The sequence below is a fragment of the Neoarius graeffei genome, chromosome 1 (assembly GCF_027579695.1).
Source record: "Neoarius graeffei isolate fNeoGra1 chromosome 1, fNeoGra1.pri, whole genome shotgun sequence".
Taxonomy (NCBI): Eukaryota; Metazoa; Chordata; class Actinopteri; order Siluriformes; family Ariidae; genus Neoarius; species Neoarius graeffei.
This window is the reverse complement of record NC_083569.1, coordinates 7,718,823-7,738,662: the sequence shown is the minus strand read 5'-3', so window position 1 is coordinate 7,738,662 and position 19,840 is coordinate 7,718,823. Positions and strand designations below refer to the sequence as shown.

The following is a 19,840-nucleotide window of genomic DNA, read 5'->3' as shown; positions in this document are numbered from 1 at the left end:
CTCCCCAATCTGAACCCGAGTGGTGTTTTGTTATTGGACTTCTGTGCTAGTCATGGTTTGTCCATAACGGACACCATGTTCGAGCATAGGGGTGTCCATAAGTGCACGTGGCACCAGGACACCTTAGGTCGGAGGTCGATGATCGACTTTGTTGTCGTTTCATCTGATCTCCGGCCCTATGTCTTGGACACTCGGGTGAAGAGAGGGGCTGAGCTGTCAACTGATCACCACCTGGTGGTGAGTTGGATCCGCTGGCGGAGGAAGAAGCCGGACAGACCTGGCAGGCCCAAACATATGGTGAGGGTCTGCTGGGAACGTCTGGCCGAGCACTCTGTCGGGGAGGTCTTTAACTCCCACCTCCGGGAGAGCTTCTCCCAGCTTCTGAGGGAGGCGGGGGACATTGAGTCTGAGTGGACCATGTTTTCTACCTCCATTGTAGACACGGCTGTTCAGACCTGTGGCTGCAAGGTCTCCAGTGCCTGTCGTGGCGGCAATCCCCGAACCTGGTGGTGGACACCGGAAGTAAGGGATGCCGTCAAGCTGAAGAAGGAGTCCTATCGGGCCATGTTGACCTCCGGGACTCCTGAGGCAGCTGACGGGTATCGGCAGGCCAGGCGTGCCGCAACTCGGGCAGTTGCGGAGGCAAACACTCGAAACTGGGAGGAGTTTGGGGAGGCCATGGAGAAGGACTATCGGTCAGCCTTGAAGAAATTCTGGCAAACCGTCCGGCGCCTCAGGAGGGGGAAGCAGTACTCTGCCAACACTGTTTACAGTGCGGGCGGGGAGCTGTTGACCTCGACTGGGGACATTGTCGGGCGGTGGAAGGTATACTTTGAGGATCTCCTCAATCCCACCATCATGTCTTCCATTGAGGAGGCGGAGGCTGATGACTCAGAGGTGGACTCGTCCATTACCCAAGCCGAAGTCACTGAGGTGGTTTGCAAGCTCCTCGGTGGCAAGGCACCAGGGGTGGATGAGATCCGCCTTGAGTATCTCAAGTCTCTGGATGTTGTGGGGCTGTCTTGGCTGACACACCTCTGCAACATCACGTGGCGGTCGGGGACAGTGCCTCTGGAGTGGCAGACTGGGGTGGTGGTCCCTCTTTTTAAGAAAGGGGACCGGAGAGTGTGCTCCAATTATAGGGGAATCACACTTCTCAGCCTCCCAGGGAAGGTTTACTCCAGGGTACTGGAGAGGAGAATTCAGCCAATATTTGAACCTCAGATCCAGGAGGAACAATGCGGTTTTCGTCCTGGTCACGGAACACTGGACCAGCTCTATACCCTTCATAGGGTGCTCGAGGGTTCATGGGAGTTTGCCCAACCAGTCCACATGTGCTTTGTGGATCTGGAGAAGGCATTCGACCGTGTCCCTCGTGGTATTCTGTGGGGGGTGCTTCAGGAGTATGGGATTCGGGGCTCTTTGCTAAGGGCTGTCCGGTCTTTGTACGAAAGGAGCAGGAGTCTGGTTCGCATTGCTGGCAGTAAGTCAGACATGTTCTCAGTGCATGTTGGACTCCAGCAGGGCTGCCCTTTGTCACCAGTTCTGTTCATAATTTTTATGGACAGAATTTCTAGGTGCAGCCAGGGGCCAGAAGGAATCCTGTTTGGGAACCACAGGATTTCATCTCTGCTTTTTGCAGATGATGTTGTCCTGTTGGCTTCTTCAAACCAGGACCTTCAGCATGCACTGGGGCGGTTTGCAGCCGAGTGTGAAGCGGCTGGGATGAGAATCAGCACCTCCAAGTCTGAGGACATGGTTCTCAACCGGAAAAGGGTGGCTTGCCCTCTCCAGGTTGGTGGAGAAGTCCTGCCTCAAGTGGAGGAGTTTAAGTATCTTGGGATCTTGTTCACGAGTGAGGGAAGGATAGAGCGTGAGGTCGACAGGCGGATCGGTGCAGCCTCCGCAGTGATGCGGTCGCTTTACCGGTCCATCGTGGTGAAGAAGGAGCTGAGCCAAAAGGCGAAGCTCTCGATTTACTGGTCGATCTACGTTCTGACTCTCACCTATGGTCATGAGCTTTGGGTAATGACCGAAAGAACAAGATCACGGATACAAGCGGCCAAAATGAGTTTCCTTCGCAGGGTGGCTGGGCGCTCCCTTAGAGATAGGGTGAGAAGCACAGTCACTCGGGAGGAGCTCGGAGTAGAGCCGCTGCTCCTCCACATCGAGAGGAATCAGCTGAGGTGGCTCGGGCATCTCTTTTGAATGCCTCCTGGACGCCTCCCTGGGGAGGTGTTCCAGGCATGTCCCCCTGGGAGGAGGCCCCGGGGAAGACCCAGGACACGCTGAAGGGACTATGTTTCTCGGCTGGCCTGGGAACGCCTCGGTGTTCTTCCCGAGGAGCTGGCCGAGGTGTCTGGGGAAAGGGAAGTTTGGGCTTCCGTGCTCAGACTGCTGCCTCCGCTACCTGGCCCCGGATAAGCGGATGAAGACGAGATAAGACGAGAAAACTAAAGATGGGAGAAGTTTTATGTGAGACAAGATGGTCTAGAAATGCTAGTTATGTTGTTAAAGATTAGCAAGAGCAGCGAACAGAAATTGAGGAACTAGTATTAATTTCAATGTGTGGGCTATCTATCTATCTATCTATCTATCTATCTATCTATCTATCTATCTAATCATCTCATCTCATTATCTCTAGCCGCTTTATCCTTCTACAGGGTCACAGGCAAGCTGGAGCCTATCCCAGCTGACTACGGGCGAAAGGCGGGGTACACCCTGGACAAGTCGCCAGGTCATCACAGGGCTGACACATAGACACAGACAACCACTCACACTCACATTCACACCTACGGTCAATTTAGAGTCACCAGTTAACCTAACCTGCATGTCTTTGGACTGTGGGGGAAACCGGAGCACCCGGAGGAAACCCACACGGACACGGGGAGAACATGCAAACTCCACACAGAAAGGACCTCGCTGGCCCCGGGGCTCGAACCCAGGACCTTCTTGCTGTGAGGCGACAGCGCTAACCACTACACCACTGTGCCGATCTATCTATCTATCTATCTATCTATCTATCTATCTATCTATCTATCTATCTATCTATCTATCTATCTATCTATCATTTTAAAGTACATCTTTCTAAATATAATAAAAACCTAAAGATCACAGAAGTTTTACGTGAGACTAGCTGGTATAGAAATGCTAGTTATGTTGTTAAAGATTAGCAAGAGCAGCGAACAGAAATTGAAGAACTAGTTTTAATTTCAATGTCTGATCTATCTATCTATCTATCTATCTATCTATCTATCTATCTATCTATCTATCTATCTATCTATCTAATCATTTTAAAGTACATCTTTCTAAATATAATAAAAAAAATCTAAAGATGGCAGAAGTTTTATGTGAGACTAGCTGGTACATAAATGCTAGTTATGTTGTTAGCAAGAGCAGCAAACAGAAACAGAAGAACTAGTATTAATTTTGATGTGCTATCTATCTATCTATCTATCTATCTATCTATCTATCTATCTATCTATCTATCATTTTAAAGTACATCTTTCTAAATATAATAAAAATCTAAAGATGGCAGAAGTTTTATGTGAGACTAGCTGGTATAGAAATGCTAGTTATGTTGTTAGCAAGAGCAGCAAACAGAAACAGAAGAACTAGTATTAATTTTGATGTGCTATCTATCTATCTATCTATCTATCTATCTATCTATCTATCTATCTATCTATCTATCTATCTATCTATCTATCTAATCATTTTAAAGTACATCTTTCTAAATATAATAAAAAAAATCTAAAGATGGCAGAAGTTTTATGTGAGACTAGCTGGTACATAAATGCTAGTTATGTTGTTAGCAAGAGCAGCAAACAGAAACAGAAGAACTAGTATTAATTTTGATGTGCTATCTATCTATCTATCTATCTATCTATCTATCTATCTATCTATCTATCTATCTATCTATCATTTTAAAGTACATCTTTCTAAATATAATAAAAATCTAAAGATGGCAGAAGTTTTACGTGAGACTAGCTGGTATAGAAATGCTAGTTGTGTCGTTAGAAAGATTAGCAAGAGCAGCAAACAGAAGCAGAAAAACTAGCACTAATTTCAATGTGTGGGTTATTTATTTATTGATATATTTTGCATTTTAAAGTACATCTTTTTAAATATAATTTAAAAAACTTAAAATGGCAGAAGTTTTATGTGAGACTAGATGGCATATAAATGCTAGTTATGTTCATAGCAAGATTAGCAAGAGCAGCAAACAGATGAGTTGAAAGTCTTTTTCAGGGAAGACAATTGCAAGTTATGCTGTTAACTACAGCAAAAAACAAACAAACAAACAAACAAGCAAAACCCAAGAAATGATGTTTAAAACTCCCAAGTTTTAGTGTTTTTGACTGATAAGTGTGACTAGTTATGGGCTGTTTGAAATACTTCTGTATGAATACATGTATTGTCCCTGCGCTTCATTGTGAGGGACTCTACGTACTGCAATTATACAGGAAATATGGAGCCATGCGGGATTTGGGGGGCTTTCTGAATAGTTGTCCTGCAATGAGCTATGTTTCACACAACATACAGACCCACTGAAATGTGATCTTCCTTCAGATGTGTGTGTGCTTCTCAAGGCTGAACAGCTCCTACACTGACCATACCAGATACAGAAATGTGATCTTCCCTCAAAAGCGTGTGTTTCTCAAGGCCGACATGGAGCAGCGTACAGGCCAGCTGAAATGTGAGCTTTCCCTTAAAAATGTGCTGTGTGTATATAAAGCAGATGTTTATACTGTGCCCTCTTGAAGAATGTGGCACCTTCAGCATCCGTAGCATTTTAGAGACATCCTTATTCACGTCTGAGTGACTTTCTGGGGTATCTAGGGCCAGTGCATGAGATTTAATTTATGATGTGTCGCACACTCGGCTGCACCTCTTTTCATTAGCTCTACTACTGATGCCCATAAAGGCCATGTCCCAAATGGATGATCTGCCCTGCTCTGTGCTGCCGGGGATTGCAAAAGACAGGGCTGCTAATATGGGGGTGGTAAAATTTGTCCCTCCATCAGAGACGTGTTCGAAGGCAACCGCTAAGCTAACGACAACATGTTAGCGGGAAATGGAGTGAGCCTGGAAGCAATTTCCAGTCGCTAGTGATGGGAAAACAGCATGAGCCGATGAATGATTTCCTGCCTCTACGCATTTAGGCATCCAAACACATTTAGGGGCAGAGTTTTATAGAGACCTTTTTTTAAAATGAGTAGCCTATTATTAAATTCATACAACGTGACATAAGGATTTATGGTAGTGGTACTGGTAGGACAGAGTGATTTCTGCGTTGATTGAGATTCATGTTTAGTATACTAATCTTGAATAATTTTAACCTCCTGGTAGATGCAAGAAGGTTTTCCTGCTACAATATCCCAGCAGTTATTGTAATAAAACATTAAAAAATGTTTTATTATGGCCCTATTTGTGCCTAATCGTCTCATTATCATTATCTCTAGCCGCTTTATCCTGTTCTACAGGGTCGCAGGCGAGCTGGAGCCTATCCCAGCTGACTACGGGCGAAAGGCGGCAGGTCATCACAGGGCCGACACATAGACACAGACAACCATTCACACTCACATTCACACCTACGGTCAATTTAGAGTCACCAGTTAACCTAACCTGCATGTCTTTGGACTGTGGGGGAAACCGGAGCACCCGGAGGAAACCCACGCGGACACGGGGAGAACATGCAAACTCCGCACAGAAAGGCCCTCGCCGGCCACGGGGCTCGAACCCGGACCTTCTTGCTGTGAGGCGACAGCGCTAACCACTACACTGTTAGGGTTTTGCTGGGATTCGAACCTGGTTCGTTGGTGTGATAATCCAGCAAACCCCCACTAGGCCACCAGGGGGATGACTCAAATGCAGAGGCGTGAGGCGGAAGTAGAAAAAGAATCAAAAGGTTTATTTAAACTATATACACTATATACAGGGCAAAACAAAAGACAAAAAAAAAACCAAAGAGTATAATCCAAAAGAAAAGCAAAGTGCAAAAATACAAAAGCTAAGAAGATCAAAAAACACAGTACAAAGGAAACTGGAGATGAACATAACAGCACAAAGACTCCGTGACAAGAGGACTGAACTCAGGGGTATAAATAGACAAACTAATTAAGGACACAGGTGAAGATAATTAGGCAATTAACACAAACACAAGACACAGGAACAGTGGCGGCCTCTAGAGGCCAAAATAAACACGACATGAAAAGGAAATAACAGCGGCCTCTAGAGGCCAAAACAGTCCTAGTCCTAACAGGACCCCCCCCTCTAGGAGCGTCTCCTGACGTTCCCAGGGCGATCCGGATGGGCCGAATGGAAGTCCCGACATAGTTCTTTATCAAGGACATCCCGAGCAGGAACCCAGCAGCGCTCCTCAGGACCATAGCCCTCCCAGTCCACCAGATATTGCAACCCGCCGCGGACCCGGCGGGAGTCAAGCAGGCGATTCACAGTGAACACAGTCTGCCCCTGGAAGATGCGGGGGGGTGGGGGGTTCCTAGGGGCAGGGGCATACGTAGACGTCAGTACGGGCCGTAACAGGGAAACATGGAAAGTGGGGTTGATCCTCAGAGTCCGGGGCAACTGGAGCCGGTAGGAGACAGGGTTCACCCTGCGCACCACCTTGAAGGGGCCAATGTAGCGAGGAGCAAGCTTGCGGTTCTCCACCCGCAGTGGAAGGTCCTTAGTGGACAGCCAAACACGCTGCCCAGGGCGGAAAGCGTGTGCAGGTCTTCTATGGCGGTTGGCCTGAGTCTGGTTGGTTCTGGAGGTCTGTATGAGGGTCTTCCTGACCTTGCTCCAGGTCTTGCGACACCGTCTCACATATTGGTTGACCGAGGGCACCCCCGCGTCCTCCTCCTGGTCCGGGAACAGAGGTGGCTGGAACCCGAATTGGCACTGGAATGGCGACAGCTTGGTGGCCGATGACTGCAGGGTGTTGTGGGCGTACTCCGCCCATGGCAGCCAGGTGCTCCACGATGTCGGGTTATCCATAGCCAGGCCTCGCAGGGTGGTTTCCAGGTCCTGGTTGAGCCTCTCCGTCTGACCATTGGACTGTGGGTGAAACCCAGAGGAGAGGCTGGCAGTGGCTCCGATGACCTTGCAGAACCCGTGCCACACTCGGGAGGAGAACTGGGGCCCTCGGTCTGAGACGATGTCCTGTGGAAGACCAAAGACTCGGAAGACATGATTAAACAAAAGTTTCGCAGTTTCAAGAGCAGAGGGGAGTTTGCACAGTGGTATGAAGCGGCAGGCCTTGGAGAATCTGTCAACTAAGACCAAAATGACCGTGTTACCTTGTGACTCAGGGAGACCCGTGATAAAGTCGACTGCCACGTGGGACCAGGGACGCCGGGGAATGGTCAGAGGATGCAGGAGACCCTGGGGACGCTGTCGTGGGTTCTTGGTTCTGGTGCAAACCTCACAGGACAGGACAAATGACCTTACTTCCTTCTCCATGTTAGGCCACCAGAAGCGTCTTTTCAGGAAGTCCAGGGTCCTCCGAGCTCCCGGGTGGGCGGTGAGAGGGGAAGAGTGACCCCACTGGAGAACCTTGGCCCGGGCTTGATGTGGGACATACAAGAGGCCTGGTGGCCCCGTCCCAGGACCGGGGTCCTGGCGTTGGGCTCGTCGGACAGCCTCCTCAATACCCCAGCGGACAGGGGCCACAATCCGGGACACAGGGATAATAGGCCCGACTTCATTCTCCCTGTTAGTGGCAGAGAACAGTCTGGACAGTGCGTCAGGTTTGGTGTTCTTGGAGCCGGGGCGGTATGAGAGGGTGAAGTCAAACCGACTGAAAAACAGGGCCCACCTAGCCTGTCGAGGGTTCAGTCTCTTGGCTTGCTGGAGGTACTCCAGGTTCTTGTGGTCAGTCCAAACCAGGAATGGATGTTGTGCTCCCTCCAGCCAGTGCCTCCACTCCTCAAGGGCCAGTTTGACCGCTAGCAGTTCTCGATCCCCCACATCGTACCGGGACTCAGCAGGACTCAGGCGGTGGGAGAAGTAAGCGCAGGGGTGCAGCTTTCCTTCCGAACGTTGAGAGAGCACCGCGCCGACACCACTGTCCGAGGCGTCCACCTCCACGATGAATGGTTGGGAGGTGTCCGGGAGAACCAGAATGGGTGCCGTGCAGAAGCAGTCCTTGAGGTCTTTGAACGCCTTTTCTGCCTGAGGAGACCAGCCATAAGATCCACCTGTCCCTTTGGTGAGGTCAGACATGGGTGCTGCCACAGAACTGAAGTTCCTGATGAACTTGCGGTAGAAGTTAGCGAATCCTAAGAACCGCTGAACCTCCTTAACGGACTTGGGAGTAGGCCAATCCCGGACGGCCAGGGTCTTGGCAGGGTCCATTTGGAGTTGGCCTGTCCGTACAATAAATCCCAGAAAGGAGACCTCGGGAACATGAAATTCGCATTTCTGGGCCTTGGCGAACAGATTGTTCTGTAGCAGCCTCTGGAGAACCTGGCGGACATGGTGGCGGTGCTCCTGCACGGTCTTGGAAAAGATAAGGATGTCGTCGAGGTAGACAAAAACGTATAGGTTAATCATGTCCCTTAAGACGTCGTTGATTAGGGCCTGAAAAACAGCTGGTGCGTTGGTGAGTCCGAAGGGCATCACCTGGTATTCGTAGTGCCCAGACGGGGTGTTAAAGGCAGTCTTCCACTCGTCTCCCTGTCGGATACGGATGAGGTGGTATGCGTTCCGTAGGTCCAACTTGGTGAAGACGGTGGCGCCTTGGAGCAGGTCGAAAGCTGTGGACATCAGCGGAAGGGGATATCGGTTGCGCACAGTGATCTTATTCAGGCCCCTGTAATCAATACATGGTCGGAGCCCCCCATCCTTCTTGCCGACAAAGAAGAAGCCGGCTCCAGCAGGTGAAGTGGAGGGTCGAATAAACCCAGAGACCAGGGCATCTTTGAGGTATTCCTCCATGGCCTTGCGTTCTGGCTGAGAGAGGGAAAACAGTCTGCCACGAGGAGGGGTAGTCCCAGGGAGCAAGTCGATGGCACAGTCGTAGGCCCGGTGCGGAGGAAGAACGGCGGCCCTGCTCTTGCTGAATACCTCCTTGAGATCCCAGTACTCTGTGGGAACTTGAGATAACTCGGTGAGATCAGGGGGCTCGGCAGGAGACACAGGAGAGCTAGAGAGCAGACAAGAGGCATGGCATGCAGGGCCCCATTCCACAACCTGGCTTGTTACCCAGTCTATGCGAGGGTTGTGGCGAGTAAGCCAAGGAAGGCCTAGAATAACTGGGAACTCAGGTGAAGGAATCAGGTGCAGGGATATTTCTTCCTTGTGACCTTGAGACTGGAGGAAAACTGGAGAAGTAACTTGGGTGACTCTTCCATCACCTAACGCTTGGCCATCGAGGGCAGACACAGACAGTGGGACTTCAAGAGGTGCAGTCGGAATATTGATGCTTTGGGCGAAGTGAATATCCATAAAGTTCCCAGCCGCCCCTGAGTCTATCAAAGCTTGACAAGAGTGGACAGACTCACCCCAGGAGATGGAGACCGGGATGTAGATTCCTTGGCCAGGGAGTCCGGGAGAGAGGGTAGGCCCCGTCACAACCCTCCCTCGGCTGGACGGGGCGGTCCTTTTCCCAAGAGTTCGGGACATGATGCTCGGAAGTGACCAGGCTTGCCACAGTAGATGCAGCACTTGTCCCTCCTTCTGCGCTCCCTCTCAGATGCGGAGAGGCGAGTACGACCCACTTGCATGGGTTCTGGACAGTCACTGAAGGAGGTAGACGGTCTCCAGGTAGAGGTAGGGAGGCTGGAGGGGCTCAAGGCTTGGTGGCGTTCTCTCATCCTGTTGTCCAGATGAATAGCATGTGAGATGAGGGTTTCGAGGTCACTTGGGCATCCAATAGAGGCCAGACCGTCCTTGATGGGGTCAGACAGACCATGGTGGAAGGCTGACACCAGGGCAGTCTCGTTCCATCCACTTACTGCTGCGAGTGTTCGGAACGAGATGGCGTAATCTGCGACGCTTCCTCCTTGCCGGATGGACATGAGCTTTCGGGCTGCGTCGGTACTGATGTCTGCCTGATCGAAGACCCGAAGCATCTCTTCAGAAAACAGCTGGAAATCAAAGCACTCAGGTCCCTGTCTTTGCCAGATAGCAGTAGCCCAGGCTCGCGCCTTACCAGCTAATAAGGTGATCACAAAGGCAATCTTGCGGCGATCCGTAGTGTAGGTGGTAGGCTGAAGCTCAAAGGTGAGTTGACACTGGGTGAGGAACTCTCGGCACTCACTGTGCTTGCCGTCATACCTCTGTGGTGCAGGAAGGCTGGGTTCGCGAGGTGAAGAAGGCAGCATTGCAGGAGGCACTGGAGCAGGAGTGGGAGCTGGATCAGGAGCAGGAACTGGATCAGGAGCAGGAGATGCAGGCAGAGATGTCAGCTGTGCCAGGGTTTTCCCAATTTGCTGAAGCAGTTCCTCGTGGCGAGCGAGGGCCTCACGTTGGCTGGTGAGCGTACGTCCATGAGCGTCCATGGTTGCTCCGAAGCGTGTCAAAGCTGCCATAATTCCCTGAAGGTTGGCCGGGTAGACAGTTGAAGCAGCCTCTGCTGAGTCGGTCATGACGGAGTCTTTCTGTTAGGGTTTTGCTGGGATTCGAACCTGGTTCGTTGGTGTGATAATCCAGCAAACCCCCACTAGGCCACCAGGGGGATGACTCAAATGCAGAGGCGTGAGGCGGAAGTAGAAAAAGAATCAAAAGGTTTATTTAAACTATATACACTATATACAGGGCAAAACAAAAGACAAAAAAAAAACCAAAGAGTATAATCCAAAAGAAAAGCAAAGTGCAAAAATACAAAAGCTAAGAAGATCAAAAAACACAGTACAAAGGAAACTGGAGATGAACATAACAGCACAAAGACTCCGTGACAAGAGGACTGAACTCAGGGGTATAAATAGACAAACTAATTAAGGACACAGGTGAAGATAATTAGGCAATTAACACAAACACAAGACACAGGAACAGTGGCGGCCTCTAGAGGCCAAAATAAACACGACATGAAAAGGAAATAACAGCGGCCTCTAGAGGCCAAAACAGTCCTAGTCCTAACATACACCACCGTGCCGCCGTGCCTAATTCATCTCATCTCATTATCTGTAGCCACTTTATCCTGTTCTACAGGGTCGCAGGCAAACTGGAGCCTATCCCAGCTGACTACGGGCGAAAGGCGGGGTACACCCTGGACAAGTCGCCAGGTCATCACAGGGCCGACACATAGACACAGACAACCATTCACACTCACATTCACACCTACGGTCAATTTAGAGTCACCAGTTAAAGTGCCATTCCACCATTGGATGTATTCTTTGGCATAAAATACAATATATTTTATGACAACATGACTAGACAGAGAAATCTTTTAGCTTCAAAATGATATATCAAACATAATTTTTTGACAACGACAAGTATATTGGGGTGGCACGGTGGTGTAGTGGTTAGCGCTGTCGCCTCACAGCAAGAAGGTCCTGGGTTCGAGCCCCGGGGCCGGCGAGGGCCTTTCTGTGTGGAGTTTGCATGTTCTCCCCGTGTCCGCGTGGGTTTCCTCCGGGCGCTCCGGTTTCCCCCACAGTCCAAAGACATGCAGGTTAGGTTAACTGGTGACTCTAAATTGACCGTAGGTGTGAGTGTGAATGGTTGTCTGTGTCTATGTGTCAGCCCTGTGATGACCTGGCGACTTGTCCAGGGTGTACCCTGCCTCTTGCCCATAGTCAGCTGGGATAGGCTCCAGCTTGCCTGAGACCCTGTAGAAGGATAAAGCGGCTTGAGATAATGAGATGAGATGAGACAAGTATATTAATTTTGCGACCAAAGTCACCTACCCTTTTAATTTCCGCGTGGTAGTGAAACGTGATGTCATCGGCAGGTTCCCCTTCTTGTGTACCACGTGTCGGTCTATTTTTAGACCAGGAAACCCCCAAAGTGAGAGAGTCATTTCTCCTCGTATATGGGGGCCAAAAAAAATTGCGAAAAATTTTGAGTTAATCTTTCAGTTAGCTAGATTTATTGGTATTATTTTTATCGCGTTCTATCCACCATTGCTGATAATATGTGCCACGTCACACGTCACGCGGTACACAGGAAGGGGAACCTGCCGATGACATCACGCGCGGAAATTAAAAGGGTAGGTGACTTTGGTCGCAAAATTAATATACTTGTCGTTGTCAAAAAATTATGTTTGATATATCATTTTGAAGCTAAAAGATTTCTCTGTCTAGTCATGTTGTCATAAAATATATTGTATTTTATGTCAAAGAATACATCCAGTGGTGGAATGGCACTTTAACCTAACCTGCATGTCTTTGGGGGAAACCGGAGCACCCGGAGGAAACCCACGCGGACAACATGCAAACTCCATACAGAAAGGCCCTCGCCGGCCATGGGGCTCGAACCCGGACCTTCTTGCTGTGAGGCGACAGCGCTAACCACTGCGCCAACAAAAAAACATGCTCTTGTGAAGGGTGCCAATAATTTCAGAGTGTTCCTCAGTGCCCAGAGCCTGTGAATTGGGTGTTGACAAATTCTTGTGCAATGCAGACATCTAGTGGTGGTCCAGCTTACAAACTCACTCACACACACACACACACACACACACCTACTACTACTACTACTACTACTACTACTAATAATAAAATAATAACGTCTACTAAAAGTGTCTATAAAAGCAAAGATGTGTCTGCAAAATGGAAGACTTTTGGAAAAAATCTTTATTTTTTCTGGCACACAGAGAAAATTCCTGTCTTTCTGGAACAAACGGCTCATTCAGTCCCTGCTGGAATCAGAATAAATTGGGAAAATAAATAAATAAACCCAGAGCAGACTGTGTCCCAAACCGCTCCATAACGGCCCTATGTAGTGCACAACATTCAGGGTTCAATGCCAGCACTTTACAGCCTCTGTAGTGCACCAGTAGGCCGCCATTTTGAATTTAGCCCTGGAGTATCTCATATCAATAAATAACCATTTACGATGTTTAAAAACGACACAATTTTGTCATATTTACCTCATGTTTATATCTTTAATGATATTTCTAATTTAAAACCCTCATTATGACTGTCTTAAAACAGTAAGAGAAGTGATAATTGTGTGAACTACAAACATGCTAATTCAATCACTGCATACACGGACAAATAAATGCTAATCGGCTAATTAGTGATCACACAGGAGAAAATTAATGGTCGAATCCTAAACGCACATTTCGTCGGCTAAGTAGGGGCCAGAAACCGTGCTGTGACACAGGCGTATGAAGGGTGCGGAAGAAGGGAAGTAGGGAGTGATTTGGGACGTCGTTTTTCACTCTGCCCTCGAGATGTGGACTGTAACGTGGAGTGTTTGGGTTCCCTTAGTTTTCAGCTCGGTGTTTGGTGAGAGGCAACAAAGGTAAGGTTTTGTTTGTTTAATAAATCCTGAAATAGTCTAGTTTTATATATATTTTTATTTGTTTATATACTTTTTTAAAAAAAAAGTCAAACTTAGTTAGTTAGTTATATGTCCATAATTTATTGAACCTGAGTCCAGTCTGTTTTAGCTAGTTTTATATAAAGTTTTTAAAAAGCTGTCATGTCGAATTAACTTTAATTTTGTTCATTTTTAATCCCATTAAGTCACCTAATTACCAAAAATTAAAAAATGTTTGTTTCTTTATAGGTATCAGAAGCAACAGCTCACTTTCCTAGTGCAAATAATGGCTTAATGGTTTCCATGAATGTTTGAATGGTAGTTAATGGGATGGAACTGGGATTGAAGTTGACGGGCTGGAATGGACGCATGGATTTGAAAATACAAAAATTTTGTGAAGCTTGGTCTGGGGATCGTCTGTGGCAAATTTGGTGACGATTCACCAAGGTTTGTGGGCATTGAAAACTCTTTAAGGTTCTTGGTTGAGTCCAAAATGACGGATACACAAGTGTTTGGTTGTCGTGTCACGACCTTGAGATATCACCAGACCAGCACATCAGAAGATATGAGGGAACCGCCGCCCTATCCGGTGCTCAAATGATGCAGTTTGATGGCGTCATGGTGGTGGAGTGGTTAGCGCTGTCGCCTCACAGCAAGAAGGTTCCGGGTTCGAACCCAGCGGCCGGCGAGGGCCTTTCTGTGCGGAGTTTGCATGTTCTCCCCGTGTCTGCGTGGGTTTCCTCCGGGTGCTCCGGTTTCCTCCACAGTCCAAAGACATGCAGTTAGGTTGACGTGGGGTGGCCTTGGGCTGAGGTGCCCTTGAGCAAGGTACCTGACGCCTGACTGCTCCCCGTGTGTATGTGACAAATAAAGGTTCTTCTTATTAGGGATCGACCGATATATGTTTTTTTTTTTTTTCAGGGCCGATACCGATTATTATGGAATTGGGATGCCGATAACCGATAAATGTAAACATTATAATTCACATGAAATTAAACAACACACACTGACACAGACCTCCATATCCATGAAATGTATGTTTAATTGTAAAATTGAACATGAAATTTTGTGCAGGGAGATGCCAGCAGCATTTGTACAATAAAGTCAAACATTTAGTTAGAATAAAATGAGAAATAAAATAATAAAATATTCACCAATAAAAAAATAAATCACTCCCTACTATATTACAGCTCGCCATTTTCAGTGGAAAATAAATGAAAATACACTCTGGATTCTTTTACACTAAGAACTAAGTAAGACTTACCAACTTCAAGTAGTTTTTAAATAACAAATCAAGTGTAGGGAGCTGCCTGCAGCATTTTTTAAAAAGTAAACTCAAACATAAAGTCGGCTATCACTCCCTATTCTGTAACAACTTAACAAGTAACCATCTACATTCGAATGCTTTTAATGCCCAAGCCTAATATTCCTAATTTAGGAGGATTATATTGTAGTGAAGGAAGCATTACATGTAGTTTCAGCGAGACTAGTTGGTTGTAGGCTAATTCAAGTGCTTCCTTCCGTAAGCTAAGTTTGCCTGGCTACACAGATGCAAATGGACAATTTTAACGAGTAGTAGATGAAGAATGTAAACATATAATGATGTGCTTTTGCAGCTTGTGTGTTTGTGACTTATTGCGGCAAAAGCAGCGTGTCCTTACCTTGAAGTGGGATCTGCTCCTGCCCAAGTGCCCGTACGGTCGCCTTGAAACAGTTCACAGCGTTTAGCTACACGGGGGCAATTCCATGTAAATGTCAACCTCACCATGCAAAAATAAAGCAACATGTAATACATCAAAACCACTCCCAGAGATCTCACCTAGGCCTGTATTTTACAGATGTGAATAAGTTGAACCAATTTGTAACCAACCTAATCTGTCACTGTCAGTCTTTCTTTCTTATAATGTAAAACCCAAGCTAAAATCAACTTTGATGTACAATTCTATATTATTGCCACAAGCCACAGAAATGTATGCTAAAATCCACAAAACAGCAAAACAATAGCCATCCTAAATATTATTTAAGAACTTCGATAGTTTTAGCTGATATTTAGAGAGTTTTTCAAAGGGTTATGGTGGTTAAATTGCTGATTTTCTAAACATATGCCATGTCTATTTCAGACGCGTCACATCCATAACGGAATTTCGTCACATCCATAACGCTGACTTTTCCTTCCGAAACTCTGCATGAAATACAAAATATTTTAAACAAAGATTTTTTTTAATATTCACCTTGGACCCCTCTATCAAATGGATATCTCCATTTCGACATTAGGTTTACAATTTCACAGAGTTTGATAAAAATGTACAGTCACCCAAGAAAAGTGATACTTTTTCTGTCACATCCATAACGCATCTTTTATTGGCGTTTTCTGGCATGCCCTAGATGTACTATGGGAATTGTTCTTGTTCTGTCACTTCTCCAGTATGGTACAGCCTTAAAATATGCAACACCTGTTTAAATACTGGGAGACAATAAAACATGCACTGGGTCATTTGTTGCCATTTTGAGTTCAAGTGTCACGTCCATAACGCTGGAATTGCTCACATGTCGATTGGCTATATCTCTTGTGCCAAACAAATCAGATGTTGTGGTGGGCGGGACCGTGTTCTTGAACTCGGAGAGGCGAGTGCAGGAAAGGACGTGCAGTGACAGTCGCGTTAGGAACGAAATGGCTGCAAAAAGGCATGTTATCGGCATATCGGTGGAAATTATGGCCGATACCGATAACCCTAAAAATGCAGAATATCGGCCCGATATATCAGCCAGGCCGGTTATCGGTCGACCCCTACTTCTTATATCTTCAAGAAGTGGTCCCAAGTCCTTATAACGAGTTGGGCGTCAAAACATCAAGGCATTGCTGAGATACGTCCTCAGACCCTGTTTGGCAGCTTTGCCGCCGATGTCGATTGGTGGTGATGAACGAACGATTTTGAAAATCAAAATCCACCTGATGGATTTTGCGAGGTCTTGCGTTACATTCAGCAGACACTCTTATCTAGCGCATCGTACAACGTACCCAGAGCTTGCTCAAGCCATTCCTGCTGGTGCAGGGAATCAAACTAGTGTCCTTCCATCCATCCATTATCTGTAGCTGCTTTATCCTGTTCTACAGGGTCGCAGGCAAACTGGAGCCTATCCCAGCTGACTATGGGCAAGAGGCGGGGTACACCCTGGATACGTCGCCAGGTCATCCCAAGGCTAACACACGGAGACAAACAGCCATTCACACCAATTAGCCTAACCTGCATGTCTTTGGACTGTGGGGGAACCGGAGCACCTGGACATGGGGAGAACATGCGAACTCCACACAGAAAGGCCCTCGCCGGCTGCTGGGCTCGAAACCAGGACCTTCTTGCTGTGAGATGACAGTGCTAACCACTACATCACTGTGCCTGAACTGGTGTCCTTTTGGTCCCAAAGCTGCTTCTCAAACCTTTAGGCCATGGCTTGTCCAGCTTGTTCTGGAGATTATCTGTGTTGAACTTTTTTCCTAAAATTCAATCCATATGGCGGCTGCATCACTTAGGTTGATGACTATTGGCCGTGGGAAGTCCCACGGTACTACCACACAGGAATTTTTTTTTTTTTAAGGCAAGCACCTCAATGCTTATTCGCCAAATCATACTTTTGCTTATTACGGCAAATTCTAGTGGACAAATGACACACACGTATCTTGTGCTTCCTCAAAATGGAGGCCCGAGTCCATGTACCAAGTTTAGTTTTGAGACCTCAAAGCGTTGCTGAGATATGACCTCATTTCCTGTTTGGCAGCATCTCCATCAATTTGCATTGGACAGCAGCGGCCATATCGTTTGTTCTAACAAAATTCTCTGAATAACTTTTAGTCAGAACCCTCTGTAGTTGACGCGTACCAAATTTGGTGGTGGCACGATGTAGGGCTAGTTTACAACAGTAGCTCTTTTGAAAAATCCAATGTGCATTCAAATCAAGATGATTCAAGAATTCATCACTAGTCTTGGACCAACAGTTCAAAAGTTATAAGCAAAACTGTACCTTGAGATTTGGCCTGTTGATGGCGCTACACAGGTGGATGGATTGACCCCAAATTTGATGTCTGGATACTTTGGACTGTCTGAATATTAGTGATACTAGATACTAATGGTATGAGTTACTTGGAACCTGATATTAGTGATAGCTGTTTAGATAGCTAGCAAAACATTTTGTTTGACATTCGTTTCTCGTAGGCCAGTGTTTACTTGCGGTGGAAACATTACTGGAACTTCAGGCCTCATTGGGAGTCAGGGTTACCCCGGAGTTTACCCCCCTAACACCAAATGTGTGTGGAGGATCACGGTAAGCATCATGGAGTCTTAAATACTGTAGGCGCGTATCGTACATACGCATATTTTGTACCGTAACCATGTTTTTTTTTTTTTAAAATTTTTCAAATCATCCTCAGGTCCCTCAGGGCAAAGTGGTGTCCCTCACCTTCCGTTCTCTTGACTTGGAGAGTGACGGACTTTGCCGCTACGACTACGTGGATGTGTACGATGGATTCGTTAACAGCCAGCGGCTCGGGCGCTTCTGTGGCACGGCACGGCCCAGAGCGCTGGTGTCCAATCACAACAGGATGCAAGTAGTGATGGTTTCGGATGCCAACACGGCCGGGAGCGGCTTCCTGGCCGGATACGCCGCCGTTCGGCCAAACGCGAGGGGTAAGTGTTACTATCCTGGAGTTTTATTCCTTTTATAAAATCAGTTTGGCACAAGTTACATTTTTTTTTTTTCTATTCATTAGAGAGTAAGTCATTAGGGCTGGGTGATATGATGATACAATATCGATATCATTGATGTTAATTGTCACGATAAACTTTTCTAAGATCATGGATTTTTATCTTTTTTTTTTTTTTTTTGAAACTTTAGTTTAAAAAAAATAAGTGTAGTATAAAAATGTTAATTTTATTTTCCTGTTTTTAGTGTTGTATTTTTAAATTACAATTATTTTAATATGAAATGTATATTTTTGAAGACCTTAAATCAAACATCAGGTTTTCTCAAGATATTGAAACGTCTTTGAGAATCGTGATATCTTTGTCATATCGCCTGCATGTTTTTAAAAAAATAAATTTTTTACTTTTTATCCATTTATTATGTCATTCTTTGTATAACACCGTAGTAGTCCGTTTATCATTAAAAATAGGCTTGAATTATGTACAGCGTCCACCGTGAAGTAGCTGTGAATAAGCAGGCTTTCGTCTAAACGGGGGAACAGGGGCGCTGCGCCCTCTTACTCTCGGCGTGCGCCCCCTTACCGACTCCGTGAAAACATCCCAGCAACACTTCGTGACAATGTGTCTGATCATCAAACACGTTATAATTGCTCCAAAAATATTCCAATCATAGTAGATACACCGCCAGACGGTGCAAAAACAATCCGAATTGGCGTTTTCCAGACTGAGGCGCCATGTTTGTTTACTTGTCGCGGCTGCTCTCGCGAGATTTGACATGGGTTACATACAAGGTCAGCTGACTTGCAGAGCGAGATTTCTCGAGACTGAATGACCTTTCACCCACCGGCGCGGGAGCTTTTGACAGAAGTAGTTCGCGAGTTGGTTTTGTTGACACTTGGGCCGAATCCCATTTCACCCCTTGGACCAACCCCTTGGCCCTTCCCCTCCATTTTGCGCGTTCACGTGAAGGGGTAGGGGTATCCCAATCCCAGTTAACGCGGAGGGGTAGGGGAAGGGGTAGGGCTTCTGTACCCCTCCAAACGGAGATTTTCCTGGAGCTGACTCCGAACGAAGGGGTTTGAGTGATTTCCCACAATGCCATGCGGATTTCAGCGAGATTTCATGCGGATTTCAGAAAGATGGCGGTTCCCGCGGCGAAAGATTGTCATAAATGTATTTTCTCCATTATTTACGTGTTTTAAGTTGTTATCCAGAGGAAACACGCCGCTTGATTCGCTTTCGAGCGGAGAATGAGCAGCGATTTCTGAAATCCAAGCTGCTGCTAAAAAGGTTTGGGAGTGAGTATTGTTTTCGGTTGCTTGACTGCGTACGTTTTGTTCTGTTATTCTCGCTTTTATTGTTTACATGAGTGTTCTGACACCTCATTCTGTCGGATGTGGTGCACGAAGCGCCAAAGATATCCCATTCAGTGGTGTTAGTTAACAAATCACACTCTGCCAGCAGAGATTTCTGGTTCTGCCTCTGGCTCTGACTGTAGCGGCTGGTCGCAGCCAGTGACGCATTTGGTCGCGTTTTGCTAACGTAAACGCTGACGGAGGTACGCGATGACGTATGCGATCGTTGAAGGGCTATCCCAATACGTAGGGGTTGAATTTCAAGCCCTATCCCTTGTAGCTCAGTTTCAAGGGGAAGGGCCAAGGGGGAGGGGGAGGGGTAGAAATTAGAATTGGGATTGGGCCTTGGGCATTTAAAGATGT

General features: G+C 46.9%; 1 protein-coding gene across 1 annotated transcript in view; it reads left to right on the top strand.

The window, feature by feature from the left end:
• Positions 1–13,339: 13,339 nt before the first annotated feature.
• pcolce2a (procollagen C-endopeptidase enhancer 2a) overlaps positions 13,340–19,840 on the top strand; it is a 53,601-nt gene continuing 47,100 nt past the window's right edge. The window contains exons 1-3 of the mRNA XM_060917707.1: positions 13,340–13,410; positions 17,637–17,745; positions 17,852–18,107. Of these exons, the coding sequence (XP_060773690.1) occupies positions 13,340–13,410; positions 17,637–17,745; positions 17,852–18,107 (436 nt within the window). The remainder of the gene's footprint in view (positions 13,411–17,636; positions 17,746–17,851; positions 18,108–19,840) is intronic.